This window comes from Melozone crissalis, unplaced genomic scaffold, assembly GCF_028551555.1.
Source record: "Melozone crissalis strain CALT ecotype California unplaced genomic scaffold, PUWL_Pcris_2 ptg000034l_1, whole genome shotgun sequence".
NCBI classification, from domain to species: Eukaryota; Metazoa; Chordata; class Aves; order Passeriformes; family Passerellidae; genus Melozone; species Melozone crissalis.
Window position 1 is genome coordinate 26049636 of NW_026535812.1, and position 21295 is coordinate 26070930.

Sequence of the window (21295 nt, forward strand, 5' to 3'; positions counted from 1 at the left end):
GAATTTGGTTATCAAGTTATTCATAGGTTAACTCTGAAAAGATATATAGTATTGTATAACTGAGCAGTTAATAAAATAGTTATATTATTTCTATTGAATTACTTTACAATTTTATTCAGTAGTAACTCTCAAGAATGTGCATTTAAAAGACTTGGTTTTCTGTTCTGAAAATAATTCCAAGGCAAAATTAGGCTGAAATAAGCCTGATGAAATGCAGAGAGTGAAGGCCAAAGTTTAGTACCTATGGTACTGAAAAGCTTTGCTCTGACGAACCCTGCAGTGGAATCATTTTGCTGTTGCAGCTCTTGGCGAAGGAAAAAGAAAGTGTTTCCTGACAGGTGGAAGCAGCAGTGTTAGAGCACAGCTGATGCTACTCAAAAATAAAAACTGTAAGAGAGATATGGTTGCATTTCAATAACCCAACTCCTCATGTTAGATTTGTGCCAAATGAGAAGGAAAGATGTATGGGACAGGCAAGGGAAGCAAGATATCTAGGCTTTAGGCCTGCTTCTCTTTAACAAGCCTAAATTGCTTAGGTCTTTTTTAACCGTTACACTGAAACCAGCATAATACCTATCAGTAAATTAGCTAATTCATTTTACCTGTAGCAGGAATGCTATGTGAGTAAGTTAAATTATTTTTGATTTGTCTTTTTTTTTTTGTTAATGTATTTTAGCTGAAATATAGATGGTCTCTTCTGACTGACTTCTACAGGTTTAAATAACATTGCAACTTCAGTGAAAACATTTTTATAGTCACTGTCAGCTGATTAGCCTTTAGATGGTTTAGATGGGATCATGGGAGTCGTTGTATTTTTGGTAATTGTCAAAAACCCCAAACTACATTCATAAGGACGTTACAAACATTGTGACAGCTTACTATGACTGAATTCCAGCTCTGAAGGAGCAGAAAGATGCTTTCTGCTCACAAGACAGACAAACATCAGTACACACAGGCACAAGCACCTGAGATGCTTACCAAAAACCCTAGAAGAAATTCAAGGAAATCTCTGTGCTGCAATATCAAGTCAGTTGGGCCCAATTGCACTTGGAAGAGTAAGGTACTCACTTCTACTCATACAGTTGACACATGCCTGAGCCTGAATTCCTCCCCAGGTCCGTGATCCAACTAACAAAGATTTAAGACTGACTTTCTACTTTACTTTCAGTGAACACTGTATGTTCAGTTGTACTGTAGAGTCTCTATTTCCTAGCTGCTTTTGCACCAGAATTAGCTTCAAAACAGATGCTTTGCCTCAGGAAACAGCTGTCCTTCTGCAGTTGACATAAGATGTATGTGAAGGGAGGCTCGCAGTACCTTATACGGAGTTCTACTGGTTGTTTCGTTTACTTTTTCATTACACCACACTATAGCTGAGTGGACAGCAGGTCCACAGGTCATTGTTTTAGGTCAGCAGCTTCCTCTGGCTGCAGTGAATAAGATGTGGCAGAAAAAATGCTGCGGTTCCATCTTCTGGTAGAAGACTGAGGAAATCCCTTAGCTCCAGTTCCATTGCAACAATTGATAAAGTTTCTGCTCAGAGCAGGGGAGAAAATATTGTTTAGGTATTTTGAGTTTGGAACAAAGAAAAAAATCCAAAGCATTAACAATGTAATTATTAATTAAAATAATCAAATTATTTAAATATTGCAACTGGAATGATATTTGAGACATAGCCATTTGTGCGCAAACACAACTACGGGACATCTAAAAAGGAAACTGAAATTATGACTTCAATCAAAAACAAGCCTCTATCTAACAAGACACATCGGGTCTATACAGGGCACTAACACTAATGAAGTCTGATCTAGTATTTCACATGTTTTGCATGAAATGCAAAGCAAGCCCTAGAAATCTTATTAGTACCCTCACTCAACACTAACTGTAAAACTGGATGCTCTGCAAGAAGCTTCTCAGACCAAGCTGTGTAATGGTATGTTCTTATGCAATTACAACACAGTTACTGCATGAAAATAAATCCAAAGAAAAACTGCTGGCACCAGAAACTAGGACTTTACAAGAACTGTGCTGCACAATGCAACACCACAATGCTGTTTTTCTCAGGCATTCCAATCGCATACTTTGAACAGTATATGTGCTTTATTTAATATTCCTAATTTCTCAAAACAATCACACTGGCCCCTCGGCTATACACAATATTATTAATTTCTTACAAATGTGTAATGATAGGACTACAGAACTACTAGGGTGAATTTCTCTACTTTTAGTATTAACATACTGTTTTCTTTAGTCTATGAACTAATCATCAACACACACTTAAGCCTCCCCTGTGTTATCACTAACAGCCTATTACCTAAGAATGATATAGTCATTTAGCCTAGAAAAAAACAATCAGAATTAGTTCTGTTTAGTAGGCTTTTTAAATTGTCTATTCCTTACCTATACAGAAAGAGTATGATTACAACAATTTTCCTGTTTTCAATACAAAATTAATGCCCTGATTTTTATGAGGCTACACTGTCTACATTGCAGAACTCTGTGCTAATGACCAAATAGGCTGCTATTGCTACTGCTACTGCATTAGCTTTAACTGAAGAAAAAGACCCCTTTTTTTTCAAATTATCATCTCAGTAGTCCTTAGTCTGAACAGTTATTAAGAATGTTAGCTGATGAATATAGCCTTCTAGAGTTGAGTCACAACCAGTTGATTTACCTTTGAGTGATGAAATAAGAATGGGGCAGTCATTTCCAGTAAGTCTGGTTCTCTTGCAAAGTTCAGGAAGCAGCTTGTTCCACCACAGAGCCTAATCCACAAAATCCAATAGTAAACGTATAAATGAACAAGGACTGAAATTAAGAGTATGAAAGACCTGCTAAAAATAACCTGAACTAAGCTCAGATGTGTACAAATACAGGTCAGTTATTATGAACTCAATAATTCGTTTATATAATGTTTTGAAATGCAGTGATTTTGCATATGTTGTGTTTTTCAATCTTCAGTGTAACTTTTTTCTGCTCTTTATACAGTGTCCCTCATATCTCTATAGAACAAAGTTTAGAAGACAAAAACAGTCACCTAATTAGCAATACCAGTTCAGTCAGACAATTTTTTCTCTCAAAACAGCTTGATGGAAAGTGGTGAATAGCATTGCTCTGTCTCCTGACCTGATGTATCTCATTCCAACAGCTGAAGTAGTAAATTAGGTTTTATGCACAATTTTGTAGGTAAGAATGGAGAGAAGGAAAGGGATTTCTTTCCTCCTTTAAAACTGGTAACTATTTTCTTTCACTTGTGTTCAGATGCAGTACAGCAACCTCACATTCTACTCTAATGTGGGAACAATCACAGAAGCAATTTCCAGATCTGAATAAAAAGCTCAAATCTGGTTCTGAATAGAGTTCTAGTACACCTGTCTGACAGAGATCACATTTCCTGACTCTGGTCAGCAGAGCTCCATACAATTGATTGAGTTGCTGTGCTGGGAAATGGAAATTACTTCTATTGACTACTTCCTGTAGTCCTGGAACACTACAATAAATTCAGTCCCAACGCTAAAACTGTACAGAGGTGTAATGGGAAAATGGGACACAAAGATACAATCTTTCCACTAGTGTACTGGTACCACTCCGACTGCTAGAAGGTCAGAAGACATCACTAGAACACAGGAAGAACATATTTAGTGCAATTTTATTCAAGGGACCGTGTTCTCTTGTCAGTCAGCTTATTACTAAGATTTCACTTTATAAACATTGACAAACAATTCAGAACATAGTCAGTCAGTGAGAAAAAAGAAGCTTTTCATTTACAGCAGAAAAAGAACATATTCTTTTTTCTGAGGCACTGTACCATCTAAAAAGACTATGCTTCAAGTTTACCTCAGTGAATAGAGTAAGTGGCAAAAGAAACAGGAGGGAAAAAATATTCCATTACAATTACTGAGGACTGGGTTAAGGAACTAAAACACCAAGGAAGAGGTGGAATGCAAGCTAAGCAATTTACTTTGCCTGAAAGCTAGGCTATGTGATCCATCCAGAGTCCACCTGTACATAGAGCATTTCAGTTTGGGAAAAACCCCAAATGACAGTGAATACTGTATGGAAAGTAGCCCACCTGAGCGTCACCTTTCAGTTTGGGAAAAACCCCAAATGACAATGAATACTGTATGGAAAGTAGCCCACCTGAGCGTCACCTTTCAGTTTGGGAAAAACCCCAAATGACAGTGAATGCTGTAAGGAAAGTAGCCCACCTGAGCGTCACCTTTCAGTTTGGGAAAAACCTCAAATGACAGTGAATGCTGTATGGAAAGTAGCCCACCTGAGCGTCACCTTTCAGTTTGGGAAAAACCCCAAATGACAGTGAATGCTGTATGGAAAGTAGCCCACCTGAGCGTCACCTTTCAGTTTGGGAAAAACCCCAAATGACAGTGAATGCTGTATGGAAAGTAGCCCACCTGAGCGTCACCTTTCAGTTTGGGAAAAACCCCAAATGACAGTGAATGCTGTATGGAAAGTAGCCCACCTGAGCGTCACCTTTCAGTTTGGGAAAAACCCCAAATGACAGTGAATGCTGTATGGAAAGTAGCCCACCTGAGCGTCACCTTTCAGTTTGGGAAAAACCCCAAATGACAGTGAATGCTGTATGGAAAGTAGCCCACCTGAGCGTCACCTTTCAGTTTGGGAAAAACCCCAAATGACAGTGAATGCTGTATGGAAAGTAGCCCACCTGAGCGTCACCTTTCAGTTTGGGAAAAACCCCAAATGACAGTGAATGCTGTATGGAAAGTAGCCCACCTGAGCATCACCTTTCAGCTCGTGCTGAGCGTAGGTCACAGCTGCACCAGGACACCTTGTGAGCAGCTGGTCAATGGCTGCCTCGTGGTTGCCCAGTCGGGTATTGCAGAGAACACGGACAGCGAGGCCGACGCCGTCAGCTTCCGTCAGGGGCTCCAGAACAGGCAGCGCTGAAGCTATACTGACTGACTGACTGCATAAAAGAGACTGCAGACAACAAGTATTGTTTGGATTCAAGACAAACATTGCAAAAAATGCTAACCATAACCTTAGAAGAAAAGCCCTTACTTGCTCGAATACTCCTGGAATAATACTTCCTTTAATAAATATTGCTGAAAATTGGGAAAGCAAGTTTAGAGTAGATGCAAATGTAAATACTGTTATCAACAGAACTCTTCGGTATTTTTTTCTTGCATCTTTTCAGTCAACTTTTTATTTTGACTTGGATAGCTTAGGGGGGAAGAAGGAGAGTCTGCTGGAGAAAGTAATTCACAGAATCATGAATATTTGCAGAATGGATTTAAAATGTAAAGCAGTAAGATGTAATACTTGTTTCATACCTGTAGTCTTGAGATGTCTTCATGGTAATCTTTGTCAGATGAACATCCCACTGACATTATGGAAGCTATCCATGGAACAATCAACCCAAAATGACAGCAGGAATTTATCTATATGAGACAGAATTAAGTTGCAATATGAAGAAACATTTCTGTTAGTGATAGTACCATATGAAGCTCATTGTGAATAAAGAAAAATTTAATCTCAAATAGTATAATTTAGAAGAGGACCTACTCCTTCTTTCCTGATTTGTGCAATTTAAAAACTAATACACTGGAAACTTCTATTTATTTATAACTTCTATTAACGTCTGTATTTCAGCTTTCCTGTTCACAATTCTTTAGAATTCATCATTCGCATGATTTCCTCATTTAGTTAGCTTAGTAAAATTGTAAATAACCCACCTGACAAATTCTCACTGTTTTGTTTTAACCCTTATTTCTATGCAGAGCTGACTCCTGTTGGAAGTGTATTTGCAAATGTCCCCAAGGAGCAAGACTGGCCAAAGACAGAAGTACTAATTTGTAACTGCACATCACCTTATTTTATTTCAGTCTTGCTTCTTTTAAGAGATAAACTATCTAGAATTAAAATATTAAGCATGGTACTTGGATAGATTGTGGAGTCCTAACACTGCAGTACTAAAACTTACTCTGTGTGGTTTATAACTTACTAGATCCTCTGTTGTTTTCAATGGCTTAGTCTCAGGAAGTTGCTTCTTTGATATTCTCCAAACATACTGAGAAGTAACCCTCAGTAGGAGCTCCTGAAGTATTTTTTCCTGAGAGGACACTACAAGAAGAGCTTCCCAGAAATCCACCAGGAGCTGGGGAATAGTGTTTTCACTGCTATTACACAGCATCTAAGAACAAAAATGATAGAAGACAGCAAGTTAGACTATGGTGATTATTAGTAGCAAAAGTTAGAAAAAACAGGAGGAACTGTTTTTCACTTTTACTAGAAGCAGAATTTTGATTTCATTTTTTCCTGTGATTCTATGTAATAACAATGCTATGCAAAGTAAAAAGTTCATTAGATGATTTTAAGGTAATCAATTCTGACCAACAGATTTGATTTCTTCTTCAAGATTAACTCTACTGCCAGAAATGTCAGTACAACTGTCAGCAAGTATTTACAGTCTGCTAATGAGGAGCATTTTTACATATGCCGATAGACAAATAAGTGTCTTGAAAAGAAGTCTCTATAGTCCATTATAACATCTGCTGTGTAGTTCAGCTGGGCATCATGGTAGAACCCACAAGGAAGATGATTTAGGATCTGCTGTGCTAGCAAAAAGAATTCTTACTTGGTTTCCAAATGGTTTTAAACAACAACACTGGCTCTAATTGGAACTTGGTGAGTTGCTCTTTTTGATATAGGTCCTTCACAGTAACAGATATACTTAAGACTGCAACACATGTACATTGAAGAACACATCTTTTAAGCCAAGTGTTGCTATTCATTGTAGATAAAGGAAAAACACATTTGTCTAGTCCCAGTTGAGAGAAAGAAAACTTCAGGAAAAGCTATTGGTATTTCTTATAAACTGCAGACATATACTTTTCTTTCACTGATTTATACAGATAATCAGAACATTACATATCTGTTACATATTTAAGTCGTATTCTTTAGAAGTATGTTTTAATTCTGAAGATTTCTTTAAAAGAAGATTATGGAATTAATTTATCCAGATTCTGTAACATTTCATGGCCTTAGAAAGCTCAATTACTAGGAAGCCACCGAAAGGGTTCTGAGATCAGGGTATTTTCCATTCAAATGACAAGTTAAAAGCAAAGAACTTAACGGGTTGGTTTCTTGTTTTCTTTTTTTTGCTTTACTTAACCAGTATTTCATTCCATAAGGTACGGTTTCTGACTCTGCAATCATCTATCATGACTAGAATATCTCCACCTGTCATCTCCCTCTTTCTAAAGAAATGCTGAAATGTGAGTGAAGGAGCAGCTGAGGCTGCTTTTCTTTCCCACAACAATGCCACTATGAAAAAAATAGAAGCAAAGACATGATCACAGGCCAACCTTGAAAAAGGTATCTGCTTCTTCTAGTTCAATTTTACTGTTCTCATGTAAAGCCACAGTGGCAGCCACGAGCAAACCAGGCTGCGTCTCCTTCAGGTGAACAGCAAACTCCGTTGGGGTAACAACTCCTTCCTTACGCTGCTGCAGCAGCCGTGGCTGCCCAATGAAGCCGCAAGCCAGTGTTGTCTACAAACATCAACAGATACAAATCAGGTAAAGAATTCAATATATAGATTATTCTACTCAGTAAACTCAGTATTTCCTCTGGCAGTGAAATTTAGATGGAAGCAGGGAAGAAAGCAAATCCTTTCTGCAATTCACAGAGTAGCTCTCCAGAGACAGAGATCCAAACTAAATTCTGGAGCAGCAACTCCAGAAAAACAGGCCTTGTACCTGAACACTGAAAGTAATATTCAGTTGAAAGATGGAGTTAGTGTGCACATAAAATGGATTTCACTAAGTAATCCAAGACATTTGATATACAGGGTGGTTTGAAAAATCACTGGTTGACTTTTCAAGAGTCTACTTTGCAGAAGTGTGATTTTTATTTTGAAAATACCCCTGAAACAATGATCAAAATGTGCTTCACTTTGTGTATTTTGAGTTGAGTGCTTATGAAGGTGAATATAACATATTATTCCCATTTTAAAGACAGTGGCAAAATAATGCCTAAGTAAATTACATGAATTACACAAGACATATAAGGCAGACCTAGAAGAAATATTAAGAGTAGCTTTCTGAAAGTGTTTTTTCCTACTTTGAAATAAAATGCTTTTTTTAAAGGTGAAGAGCAACAGAACATATTTAACAGATCAGATCAGAAAGAAAGAAAATCCAACCAAAAACACTCAAGCCTAAGCCACCTTATTCTCAAAATAACATCCATACACCGTGTTTGCTCACAACATGGCAATTTCACTTGATCGTGCTGCAAAAGCAGGTGGTGCTGAATATAATTTTTGAAACAGCTCCCCACAGTTCCGATCCTACAACTCAAAACCAGCTAACTTTAAAAACTCTGCAGGACTTTTTCCACCAAAGCACGATATCTAACTTTGAAACAGCTATCCATTTATTTCAAAAGTGTTTAGACTCCCAATATTCCACTGTAAGAAAAAGTCTCTACTACCTTTTAATATTCCACAGTCTTGATCAAACTCAACAAGAAGTAATTTACAGACTGGTCTCACACAATGTGAACATCTGTGGCAGAGACAGCTCCACTAACATTTTTGCCCCCAGTGATGAGGAATTATTAATTTCATAGCTCTGAAGTAGGTTCTGATCTGGTCTTAATAAGAGTTAAGTGCTTTGATTCCACATAAGATGTGAAACTGTATACAGAAACTTCAGTTTGTAAGAACAATGAACAAATATCCTGTTCAAGAAAAATTTTATAATGGCTGTTTGTATACAGGTGTTTAGATGGGCATATCACATATTAATTTCAGGTGGAGAGGTGAAGAAATGCTACTATACAATCCTCCCATGCAGCTGAAGAGCACTGGCAGAGTTGGTTACATCCCAGTAAAACAACATCTAATTGATCAAGAATAAAGAGCTTCAAAACTTGCTTATTTTGTAAGTTTTTGCCAAGACAAGACTACCCTACCTGTAGGGCAAACTGTACAGTCCCAGTGTATGTCAGCCCTCTATTCTACTGTTACTGCAGACACTCAGTGGAGCCTACACAGCCTATCAGGAGAAAGAGGAGTAACTGGAAGCTTCTTTTACTGTAAAATGCAACTACAAGTCAAACTATTGCCCTGGACTTTGTAAAGCATGAACAGCTCACGCTCTTGGCATACTTTACCTCCTTATAGGAGCGCATTTCATGTTCATACATTGCCAGGTCTCCCATTTTCAGAGCAAAGAAAGCCTTAGTAAGTGTCAGGACCACTGATGGCATCATCTTTTCTACTTTCTGAAGATACTTCACAGCTGTCAAAGGACATATGTTTCTCATGCTGGGACTGCAAAGGATATCAGGCAGCTGCACAGGGTCCGCAAGATACAGTATCTGGAGAACTTTATTTCCTGATTCCTATTGAAATAAAAGCCATTTGACAGTTCAAGACTTTTCAGATGTTCATTTTTCTATGGCATTTGAAAGTACTGCAGTTCTATTGTTTTGGTTTTTGTGGCAGGTTTGTTTGTTTTTTTTAAAAACAGACAAGTTCAGCTTAGCTATCAAATCACAGCACCTTTCCTGCCTCTCTCCTCTCTACTGGTAAAACTAAAGGATTTCTAACTGGTAGTGATCCAACTCACATTCTGGCATGCTAGGAGAACATCTACCACCAAAATGAATTGTTTTTAGCAATTGGTACAATTTAGCAATGATCAAAGGAAACAGCTTGTTTTGCTACAGAAATGAAAGATGACAGAAATTTGAGGCAGGGCTTTCCTAAACCAGAAGTGTCTCTGTGCAAGTGGGAACCAGATCATAGCAACATGCATCATGATAGCCAAATGTGTAAGACATTGCTTGAATGCAGTCCAAATCATCACACGTGCTGCTTGCTATTCAACAAGAGTGGGAAAATAAAAATAATGTGAAAAAGAATAACTGTAAAACTAAAAAAGCAGCTCAGCATTTTCAAATGTGAAAGTGATTAATATTTGATACACAATTCTTAAAATCAGAACTAAATTAGCAGATTACAAATAAACCAACTTATTTCTACCTTACTTAATTCTTCATTTGAGTCTTCATTAAGAGAATGAGTTAAGTAAAATATAAATCCTCTCTCGTATGTCTGTATTTCATCACCTTCTGAAACTAGTCTCTTTAAAACTTCAGTCATGGATAAACCTGACATTCTGTAGTATGGCAAAGCAAGGTGGTAATCCTTTGTGTCAAACCTGAAGGAAATAAGAGAGCAAGGAAAAAAATAACAAAACAACTAAGGGCAAGGCTTTTGCCATCACTCTTTGTAAGAGCTAAAAGTACATCAAACAAAGTCACAGGCACATCAGTTATCTGCATATATTGTTCATATTCAACATAATTCTGTTGAAGTCAACATAATTCTTAATAATTCTGTTTAATGACAATAAAGACAACCCGAAAAGAAGACTAGACTAAGCCGGTTTTGTAAAACAGAAAGGTTTGTATGATATATGCAATATTAATGTAAAATAGCAAAGAATTATGGATTTTCATTTTAAGGTTACACCACTGGAAACACATGCCTATGCCACTTTGACATCTAAAACATACCTGCTGTAGCAGTCTCCTAAGAAGGCACAACTTTCTCTGAATGCTCTCAGAAGATCTTCCTTCTCATCTGATTTAAGGAAATGAGGGTCCATTATAGCTGCTCTGATCAGTAAGTGAGCCTCACTTAAAAGATGGATGCAGCTCTCAGTTTTAACATTTTCATAAGTTCTACTATATTCTACCTAGAACAGACACAGTATTTACTTAGGCTACTGACAAAAATTAAGAATATACAGGAATAATTTTAATGAGGACAGCATCTGTCTGAAATTGGACTATGGGCTTTTCACAAGAAATATATTACACCATATTCAGCAACGACATGCATCAGAGATTAACTAGCAGTACTTATTTTTAGTTAGCAAATAACAAAAGCAGGAGTTGAGCATACCATTTCTCTGTAAAGCTGAATTGTTGAAACAGTGTTTATAATATATAAATTCCAACCCGGCTCTGACTCAGAATTTGTTCTGGATTTGATGTGGTCAGTCTTTCTGGAACTAGAGAAAAATGCTGAGTTGTCAGTGTTGAAATAAACACTATGCAACCAAAGAACTCCCACTCATTTTGTAATTCAAATGCATAAATAGGTGTGTCTGAGTTAAGCTGTGAATTTAAGTCATACCGGCTAATAACAGAACAGGGATAGGCATGTTCACACATGAGAGTCATCATCAGAACTGTCCACTACATCTCCTGCGCTTAACACCAGGGAGTATCAGGAATCATGGAATCAGCAAATGGCTTGGCTTGGACCTTAAAGACCATCCAGTTCTAACCCTCCCATCATAGGCATGGGATGCCACTCACTGAACAGGTCAGACTACCCAGAGCCTTATCCAACCACACCTTCAACAGTTAAGTAATTTAAATTAGCTGTTTAATCTCCTGGAAGGACTTAGTGCATGGTTGCCCCTGCAGCTCTATCAAAGTGTTTGCGAACACATGAGATAAAGAGGTATCAGAATACTTTTATCCTAAAACTTTGGCTTGGTCTATAAAGCCCTAAGGTTAAAAACACTGTAGGAAAACAGACTCTTTTTGTTCTGTTTTTAAATTTTATTTTAACTGTACAGATGAGAAGATTTTTACATCTTTATTTTCAAATGATTGTTCTACGTAGCTTAGTATTTGTCCATTACATTTTTTACAGAAGGCAAAAAGTGTATCTTCTTCAAATGTCAATTTGATAGAATATTTGAATATTTGAAACAATGCAACTGGCAGAAAATGTGTTTTATACAAGAAAACTACAGTATTTGGAATAGTCGTGTTTCCTTACAGGCTTCTCCTTATCTTCTTCTGAATAATGTCTGCTCTAGACTTTATGAAATACTGGGTCAACTAACTCCTCAATCAACTAAAGCTGTCCCACTCTTGTTAATTAACTTAAACTGACTTTAATAAATGTGGTTTCTGAATAACTGCTTAGAACAGCCCCTTAGCTGTTTTATGAAAAGCCTTCAAAACTGGAAAGGGAATAGCAGTTTCCTTGGAAACTTGTAAAAAGTCAGATATACCTCTGGCTACACACAGGCTACAACTGTAACTTGGGGCAAGTCTGACCAACTTTTGTCATTGATAACTACAGTGATCCTCACAACTTTCTTGGCAAGAACCCTTAGGCAAAGATAAGACATTTCATTTTGTGCTGTGACATATTTTGTAACCTGTAGCTATGGCACTACTTATTTTTGGTACTCTACATTTTTTCTCAAGATAAATACTTTGTAAATTCTCATGATAAATTCTTAGTAATGCTATTTTAACATTTTGTTGATTTCAGGCATTTGTGACTTTATGCTCATTTCTTCTATGTCAGTAAATACAACAGAATTGAAAAAAATAAAAGCTTGATTGTTCTTCTTAGTCACTTAGAAGGCAACTATTTCTCAAGAGTTTTTCAACAGAAGAACCTCTCTTAAATTGCAATATCCACAAGTTCAACACTGTACACAGAGCTCTAAGTACCAGCTCCCTAAAAGATACAAATCCTTACAGAATCCTTCTTGTAGGCTTTCTTCTTTCAGTAATATCTTCTGTGTCTGCCTTAGTCAAAAGAATTATATGGTTTTTGAAATGACAGATAGCTCTTGGTCCTATAAAAAGCTGCATTCTTAATGTACAGACATCCAGTGTGACAGGTGGACAAGCCTATAAAGGAAAGTGACTGTTTTGTAATTTCACTTGGTACGCACATTGAGTTTTTAAATAAATCAGAAAAAAAAGTAACCTTTGTACAATGATCTGACATTAAAAACATCCACTAGCTTTCCTAACTTTGAGTGCATCATATAAGCAAGAATAAAAATACTCATAAAGGCCTGAAAAGAATTATTTAATAATGAGTGGAAAAAAATTTATTTCACTCTTCAAAGCAACTGCACAGTTTCAGCTATGTTTCTCAAAATAATTGAACCTGAAGTAGATGCCTAACACAGAAAACTTTATCCTGATTAGTTTGATTTTGGCCGCTGATTATAAAAGCCTTAATCTGAGTTGCTTATAAAAAGCAATTACAGATAGAAGTATTATATTTGCTTGCCTATTGTTACCTTACATAGCCAGTATTATTTTCCCAATTTGTTCTATGCACTTTTCACGTAAAACATATGCTATCATCTATATTGGACTTAAAATTGAAAAATGCAGCCTCATTTGCACAGAAATATTCTAAATTTACAGCTTTAAAAAGATAAAATACTACACTTACAAATTAACATATCTAGTGAAACAAGACAACACAGCGTTACATGAGTAACCTGCTTTTTGAAGACACCTCAATTTCTTGTAAGAGGTGGAGGCCTACAGTGGTGCTCTGGAGGCTCTAGACTGCCCTGGGCTCGTGAGACCCAGAATGAGGCAGCTCTAAACCTGCTTTAAAAAAACAGCAGGAAAAACAGTAATGGCAAGTAATAAAAATAACCACCATATCATTTCAAACTCCACACTGCGGCAGGGATACCCATGAGGGAACTAGCCCGTGAAGGACCCAACCCACACCAGCACAGGGATGTCCCAGAGGGACTGTAGCCCATGGATGGATCCGTGCCAGAGTGGGTGGACACACTGTGGATGGCAAGCTGCAGCATGGAAATCTGTGTAGGACTGCAGCCTTCACACCTCTCCAAAACTCCTACAGACACACAAGGCAGCCTGCTGACTGACTGGAGGAACTATGATGGATGTCAGTGTAACGCACAGTAAAAATGCAGAAAGCTGAGACTAGAGAATGGACAGGAGAGATTGTGTCACGTGCTGGTATTACCTATCCAGAGCTGGGAATACATGTTTGGCTCTTGAAAAAAACCTGATGTCCCATGGTTTCTTTATATCTGCTGTCTACATGCTCAGAAGAAATCCTTAAATGCTGCCTTAGAATATAATTCCGTCTATCTTTCCTACTACTTTTATTCATGTATATCACAATCTTTACATTCAGTAGATTTTTACTGATAAGCAATTTAAGGAAAGGGAAAAGTTAAGACCTCCAAGGATCAAAAGCCCTCCTTCTAAAAAACATGCCCTAAGTATCTGGTGGCAGACTTGTTTGATTGCCTACACTCCTCTTAGAAAAACTGTTTTTTCAAGGCCACCTAAGAGAGAGAAACATTATACAATAAAAGAAAACTCTGCACCCTTTGTTCAATTTTATACAGAAAAGCATGGAATTTAGTTTTAAAAATAAGTAATTTTATTGCTTTTCATGTTTTTGAAAACATTCTATAATGGTCTAAAATTTTACATGGCAACAATAGTTTCTGAGACATCTGTAGATCACCAAAATACAACACGCCATTCATTTTGGATGTTATTATATTGGTTCAGCCACCAGAAACAAACAGGATTTTAAACCTTAAGTCAACTAAGTGCCATACCACTACTTCCATTCTATCAGTGAGGTAATGAGAGGCGTACCTTCACAGTCGTGTCAATGTATGGATCCTCACTACGAGCTGCTGCTGCGCTGCATCGCACTGTGAAGCACTGCAGGTTCTGACTAGAGGAAAAGAAGAAAACACAACAATGAAGAAAAGAAATTAGATTTGCAAAAGTCAGGTAGCCAAGACTACAGTTAATCAGCTCTTTTTCCTTTGAAGAAATGGGCTTAAAAGCCCAAGCAGGAGAGTATGTTGAAGTAGCACATGAGCCTGCCCAGAGATTTCCAGGAGGCTATGAAGGACGCATCAGAGGGGAAAAAAATTTTGAAAGGACAGCAGCACAGAGAAACACAGTAATACTACCAGTAAAACCATAAGCATAGTACCTTGTAATGACGTGTAGGAACCGTGGAGTGAGGACTGCCTGCTCTGACTTTTCTGAATATTGGTAAGTAGAAATTCGTTCTACTAACTTCCCAAGAGAGTAGAGATATCCAACATGAGGTAAAGAGAAAAAGCAGAAGAGACTCAGAAGTTTTCTCTTGTTCTCAGTTTCCTCATAGGCTGTTGCAGGAATTCCTAAAGATAGTAATGAGAAAGGCATTTTATGTGCTTCATAAATAAAAACCCAGCAATTCCATCCCAAGCCTGATGCCTAAAGGACAGAATCAAATCTGCCCAAGTTGCAGACTAGTTTTCTTAGTAGCTAGTAAAAAGAAGTTTTATATGAAGCTCAGCGCATATGTCAAAAAATTGCATGACACATAACCTCATTTGGAAGCATTTTCACAAAAATATGAATGTAGCACCTAGAGAAGAAATTCTATAGATGTTACAGCATTAGAGAGTCCTAAATTCACCAGAACTAAGCATCCATGGACTGAAAGCTTGATCTTAGACAATTACTTTTGAGTTGGAACAAATGCTCATCCAGAGCTGCAGCTCACAAAAAAAGTAGGTATTACTTAAGGGAAGGAAAGGCTGGAAATCGCAGAATTTATAGGATGCCACTTTAGTAGGTAACAGCTGTGATCATATTCTACAGACCCTCTTAACAAAGCCTGTAAATCACACAAGAGCATAAGACAGCTGGAGTTAAATAGCAAGTAGCTCATTCCTTTCAGCCAGCTGCAAGTTAAATGAGGCATTGCTACTTCGCAGACAGTAAACCATCTCAGACTGAGTGAGAAGTTAGTAAAAGTCAAGGGCCAACCATATCCTGGGATGCATCAGGCACAGCATTGCTGGTGGGGCAGGGATGGGATTGTCCTGCTCTGCTCTGCACTGGGCAGCATTAGCTTGAGCCCTGGGGGCAGTTTGGGGCACTAGAATACAAGAAGGATATAAACCTATTAGACAAGAGACTAATGGAGGGCTAAAAAGATGGTGAAGAGTCTGGAGGGGAGGCCATAGGAGGAGTGGCTGACACTTGGTTTGTTCAGCCTGGAGGAGACGGAGGAGAGATCTGAGAGCATTCTACATGCAGCTCCTGAGGGGATGAAGCTGTGTCAGTGGAGGTTTGGGTTGGCTATTAGGAAAAGCTCTTCTCCCAGAGCTTGTCAGGCACTGAAACAGGCTCCCCAGGGCAGTGATCACGGCCCAAGACTGCCAGAGCTCAAGGAGCATTTGGAAAATGTTCTCAGGCACTTGGTGGGATTCTCACGGTTCTCCTGCACAGGCCCAGGAGTTGGATTCTATGATCCTTGTGAGTCCCTTCCAACTCAGGACATTCTATGATTATACAAAATCTGACTGCTAACATACAGCATTAAATTCTTCCATGGATCTTTTGGGGCTTGAGCTAGTGAACCCCTAAAATCTGCATTCATCCCTTCCAATTTTAATTAAGGCCCTTGAGAAAGGTAACCAGTATCTTAGTGATTATTAAGGTTTACTACTCTGATTTCCTCAGCTGGCTGAGTGGCAGTCTAGTATCTTGTAATAATAAGGAGAATTTTATTAATGCAATGTAAAGAGTAACTGGTTTGCAACACAGTGCGTTGAACTGGTATTTTAGTTCAAGTTTTATGTAGAACTTGGGGGAATTAAAATACTTTTTTGTTAACAGAAGCTCAGTTTAAATCATTGAAAAGAGAGAAAAGATCTCAATTTAAAAACAAATCAATGTAAAAACAAATCACACGCAGTGTATGAAAGAGGATACACAATGAAGCTCTTTCCTTTCCCAAGCCTCCTGTGACACAGTCCATGGTGTATTCATGCATATCCATTTACCTGTCTGGTATACAGGAAGCAGTTGAACAGAGTGCAACTTCGTCTCTTCACAAAATCCAAAAGGCGACTGGTCGGGTGCAAAATGTCTAGGAAAACAGTCCAAAAAATCATGGGACTGCAGTGAAAAATTATGATTATATACTTTGGACAAGTAAACAGCACTGGATAAGAGAAGCAAAGCTCATGTTTTAACACTCAACAACAATGCATCCTCCTGCTACCAATGCCATTAATAGCAATGCAAAGAAGCACATGGTACAGTTAGATGGAACTCTATTAATAGAGTTCCTGCAACCTACATCCTCTCTCTTTGCTAGTCTGCAAGATGCATGTCAAAGTTTGACATCACTGAAGAAATCCCACAACTGATTTTGACCTCAATTTAATCTTTTTTTTCATCTTTCTTTTTAGTCCACTGAGCTATATGGAACACCATGCCATGTCCAACACTATTTTTTTTCTACTAGGTGTCATCCTTTTCCCTGCTTTGCTTTGGAATTCACTGTTGGACCCTGGCATCAATTCTTCCTTAGCTTTTGATAGAAATTTTGGTGAAAAAGTAAGACTAAATCAGCTTCATGAGGAGGGGACCTGGAGACACAGGTGCTGAACTGTTCTCCATGGGATCCTGGGAAAGGCTCAAAGGTGTGCCAGGGGAGGGTTACACTTGATGTGAGGAACCATTTTCTTACCAAGAGTGGTGAAACACTGGACAGGCTTCCTAGAGAGATGGCTGATGCCCTAGACCTGTCACTGTTTAAGAGGTGTTTGGACTGTGCCCTTAACAATATATTTTAAGAGTGGCTCCCTCCTGTAGTGGTCAGGCAATTGCACTAGATGATTGCTGCAGATCCCTTCCAACTGAAATATTCCAAGATACTAAAAAATGGACTTTCCTCAGTATCCCAGGATTTCCTCAGTTCAAAAGAAACACCAAACCTTACAAAAACCCCAGAAGTCAAAACATCAGGAGTTTCCTTTCAAAAAGACAAAATACACAATGCAGTTTGGTTTTTTGTAGTAAATTAACCCATAAAAGGGAAAACACATCTGTAATACCTGAAAAGCAGATACTGCACTTGGAAGTGCTTTGTGTCTTCTGTAGGTAACTCTGTAGATTCCAGTGTGACAGGTATCTCACACAGCTTACTTTGTTCCCCAAGCAGTTCCACTGGTTTCTGACATATGATGAACTCATCTAACTCAAGCTGTAAAGGATGTGTTGAAGGACTTTCATCTTTCACACCTGAGCAATGAAAATGCTATCTTAATTGTTCAAACCACTCCAACCACAGCAGTAAGAAAATAGTATGACAATATTGATTAAATACTCCAATTACAGCTACCCTGCTAGCATTGGCTTCCTCAAACCACAAGATTCTGAAAACAGCCATACTAGAAGATGGGAACAATTCCTATTTAAGCATAAACAGTCTAAATATTTAGGAGTCAAGATTTCTGGGAAAAAAAACCCTAACAGGTAAACTGCTCACTAGAAGGTGAGTCCACAGCAACCGGTGCCACAAATGACTGGTCATCAAAAAATGCTCACTTTTTGCTGAAGAGGTTTTGAGAAGGCATATGCAGCTATCACAGGAAGCTGTGTTATCTTTAGCTCACTTAAGTCCTGGAAAGCAAACCCTAGTAATACTCAGAAGGTAACTAGAACTTTTCTATGTGGTTTTTAGTAATAAAAAAAAAACAGGGGGAGAACACCATTATCTGAGAAAAGACCCATCTTCACTCAGTGAAGAACACTGCATTTATATTGTCCCTATCTGAAAAGACTTATTTACCTATAAATGTTTTCTAGGCACAGTTTCCATTTCTAAATGACCCTCCTTTTAAGTTTCTTCAATTATAAAGAAAGGACCTTCCTAAGGTTTGTTGGTGTTGATCTGATACATATATGTTTGGAAAAGTGGGAACTGATAATTGATTACATATGGATTGATATCCTGCAATATACAGGAATGAAACCTCCTGAGTACATCTATTTCTGGGATTTCTATAATTCTAAGACAAGCTCCTCAATAAGATAAAGGAATGAAAAAGGAGAATTTGCTTGATTATGGCAGGTTGTGATCTTAACAGTTAAAAAACTATACAGATATCACCACAGAAACATTCTTCATTGTGTAAGCCAGTTACTTAGGCAGTGACACTGATAGAATAATTTTTCTGAACACAGCACACTGAACTACTACTACTTTAACTTGGCCCATTGTGGCATCCTAAAACAGGGACCTAATTCTGTGTCTGCAGAGGCTGTACTATCTTCTAAAGGTGGAGCACGATGGCATATTTGTTTGAAACGTTACCTCCAACTGCAGGTTGGTACAACTTTTCATGCTCTAGAATATTCAGCTGATAGTCAGTGATAGGACAATCTGGAAATATTTTCTGAAGGGCCAAGACCTTGTTTGAGATTACTTTCAGAACAACGGGAATCAATTAGCAGATTCTTGGAGATTAAAAAAATTTAAAAATTTATTTCAGCACCTACCTCCATCCATAGCCTTCTCTGGTGCACTGACTCCCTGAGCACACTGCTCTGTCCTGTCTGCACTTTGCTGGACCAGTTCCAGTTTCAGGATTAGAACATCCAGCTCTGTTGTTATGGCTATATGTCTGGCACAAAATGCAACTTCGGCAGGAATGAGGTTATCAATGTGCAAAATTAAGGAGCGTTCAAAATCTAACACAGTCAAATTCTGGTTTATGACACGGTACTTCAAACAGAATATGACAAGTTTATTCTTGCAGCCCACAAGTAGATCTCCATTCACAGGGCAACATGAAATGCACAGTGGAGGATCTGAAAGTGGCATTTCAACAACTGACATTTGTTCTTTTAAGGCTTCACTGTATGACTCTTCCATCTTGTGACCAACCATCCGGACACACACGCGAGAACTCCCTGCAGACATGCATCTCCAGTTCATATATGCTCTTAGGAAAGTTGCTTTGCTTTTTTCTTCAATTGTCACCAGATAGTCTCCTTAAAAGAAAGCAGTCACACTGATAATCATTTAAAAGTAGATTACAGTTTCTGAGCTCATTATCTGCTGTAGTACGCTACAAAGAACATCTTCAAGTCTCAACTCTTACAAAAAATTCCAAAAACAGTTTTCACCAATTTTCCTCTAACTGAATACAAAGCACAAGTTTCTTTGCTAGGGGGCACACACTTCACACACTACTAAAAGCAAAGACTTAGAGATGTAGGTTCAGAGTAACTCCTGTGTGAATCCTCTCTGTAAGTTGTGATTGCACACAAGGCTCCCCCCACCTCCCCGCCTTCTGATATCCATTAATGAGGAAATGCGCTGTTCTCTACAGACTATGGAAAGCAACGGACCAATAGATTCATGAAAAGCTGTGGAATGGGCTGGAACGACCATCCCACTCCGTGCTCTAAAAACAAAATACAAAAAACAAGAAAAAAACCCGAAACAAACAACAACAACAAAACAATCCCCCCCCGGCCAAAAAAAACCCACAAAAAATCAAGGAACCCTCCCCCCCCCCCCCCCCCCAAAAAAAAAAGAAAAAAGAAAAAAGCAATCAGGGGCAGGTGCACAGACCGCAACCGAGGCGGAGGCAGGCGATGAAGGGAGCTGCGGCTCGCACCCTCCCTGCAGGCCCGAGCGCGGCCGGCGCTGCGACCGGCCCGCGCTTTCCTACCCGGCCGGCAGGCCAGCCGCTCCAGCAGGGGCGCCCCACCTCCGCCTCGGAAGTACCCTGAGAAAGAGCCTGAGGGAGACGCGGGCGGGAGGGCCAGGCACTGCTTCCGCGGCAGAGCCCGAGCGGCTTTGTTCTCCGCCCGCCTCCCGCAGGCCCCGGCCCCTGGCCCTGCTGGCCCTCCATCCCCACCCGGCGGAGCCCCAGGGCCGCTCCACGCACTCAGACCTCACGCGTCCCGGTTTCCCCGGCCGAGCACTCACGGGCCCAGCGATGGCGGGGACTGACCTGCCGAGCTGTGCGCCATGCGCAGCACCGGACCCAGTGTGGCGAAGGAGCCCAGGGCCTCGCAGCGGCCCTGTTCGCGCACGGCGAACACGTCCACCCTGCAGCTGGCCGCCGCGCTGGCCACGAACAGCACGTCTTGGCCGCAGCAGAAGTGCGCCGGTTCTTGCTTGCAAGGCACTACTCGCTGCGACCCGAACGGGTGCAGATTGTAAAGCTGCACCATGGTCCCGAACAGTTCCGCCGCGGCAGCGGAGCGGGCACCCGCAGCCCGCCGGGGCGGCGCCCAGCACTTCCGCGGGGGCAGAGCCGGCGCTGCGCGGGGCGGGCTCGGGCGGCCGTGCGGCTGCCTCGGCGCTGGTACTCTCGTACGGGGTTCCGAACGGCCTTGGCGCGACAGCTGCTGGGTAAGCACCCCCGGCAATCCTCCGTCAGGGCAGAGCAGCGCCCTACACTGGGGGAGCTGTCGAGTGGAAAGAGAAACTGAGTGATCCATGAGGAGTGTGAGAGTGGGAACGGTGGCTCATGAATGGAAGACCTTGCTGACGGGTGAGCAGCTTTCACCTGGGCACGGCTTGGAGCTGCTACTGCCAGCAGGAGCGTACCTAACGCATTAGGCTACTAAAACCTGGGTTCTTCCT

At 39.7% G+C, this 21295-nt stretch overlaps 1 protein-coding gene across 2 annotated transcripts; it reads right to left on the bottom strand.

The window, feature by feature from the left end:
• Nucleotides 1-1186: 1186 nt before the first annotated feature.
• Nucleotides 1187-20933, bottom strand: HPS3 (HPS3 biogenesis of lysosomal organelles complex 2 subunit 1). Of its 2 annotated transcripts, none has more exons than XM_054282281.1 (17): nt 20658-20933; nt 19192-19686; nt 17745-17931; nt 16686-16771; nt 14837-15029; nt 14488-14569; nt 12569-12723; nt 10961-11069; nt 10570-10751; nt 10034-10211; nt 9160-9390; nt 7347-7532; nt 5984-6172; nt 5313-5420; nt 4753-4959; nt 2675-2765; nt 1187-1533 (listed from the first exon to the last, which is right to left on the bottom strand). In XM_054282281.1, exons 1-17 carry the CDS (start codon nt 20878-20880, stop codon nt 1406-1408), a joined length of 3030 nt encoding a protein of 1009 aa, XP_054138256.1. In that variant the 5' UTR covers nt 20881-20933; the 3' UTR covers nt 1187-1405. The 2 variants fall into 2 exon arrangements, with proteins under 2 accessions (XP_054138256.1, XP_054138254.1); XM_054282279.1 differs by lacking the exon at nt 20658-20933 and adding an exon at nt 20273-20637.
• Between the last annotated feature and the right edge of the window lie 362 nt (nt 20934-21295).

Bases quoted from the DNA above. Each gene is read 5' to 3' on its own strand.
- HPS3 (XM_054282279.1), bottom strand. From the start codon at position 20,555: ATGGAGGGCCAGCAGGGCCAGGGGCCGGGGCCTGCGGGAGGCGGGCGG. The intron at 10,752-10,960 runs GTATGCTCAACT...TGTCTGTTCTAG, and splicing joins TTCAGCTTTACAGAGAAATG to GTAGAATATAGTAGAACTTA. The intron at 10,212-10,569 runs GTATGTTTTAGA...TATTTCCTTCAG, and splicing joins TTAGGAGACTGCTACAGCAG to GTTTGACACAAAGGATTACC.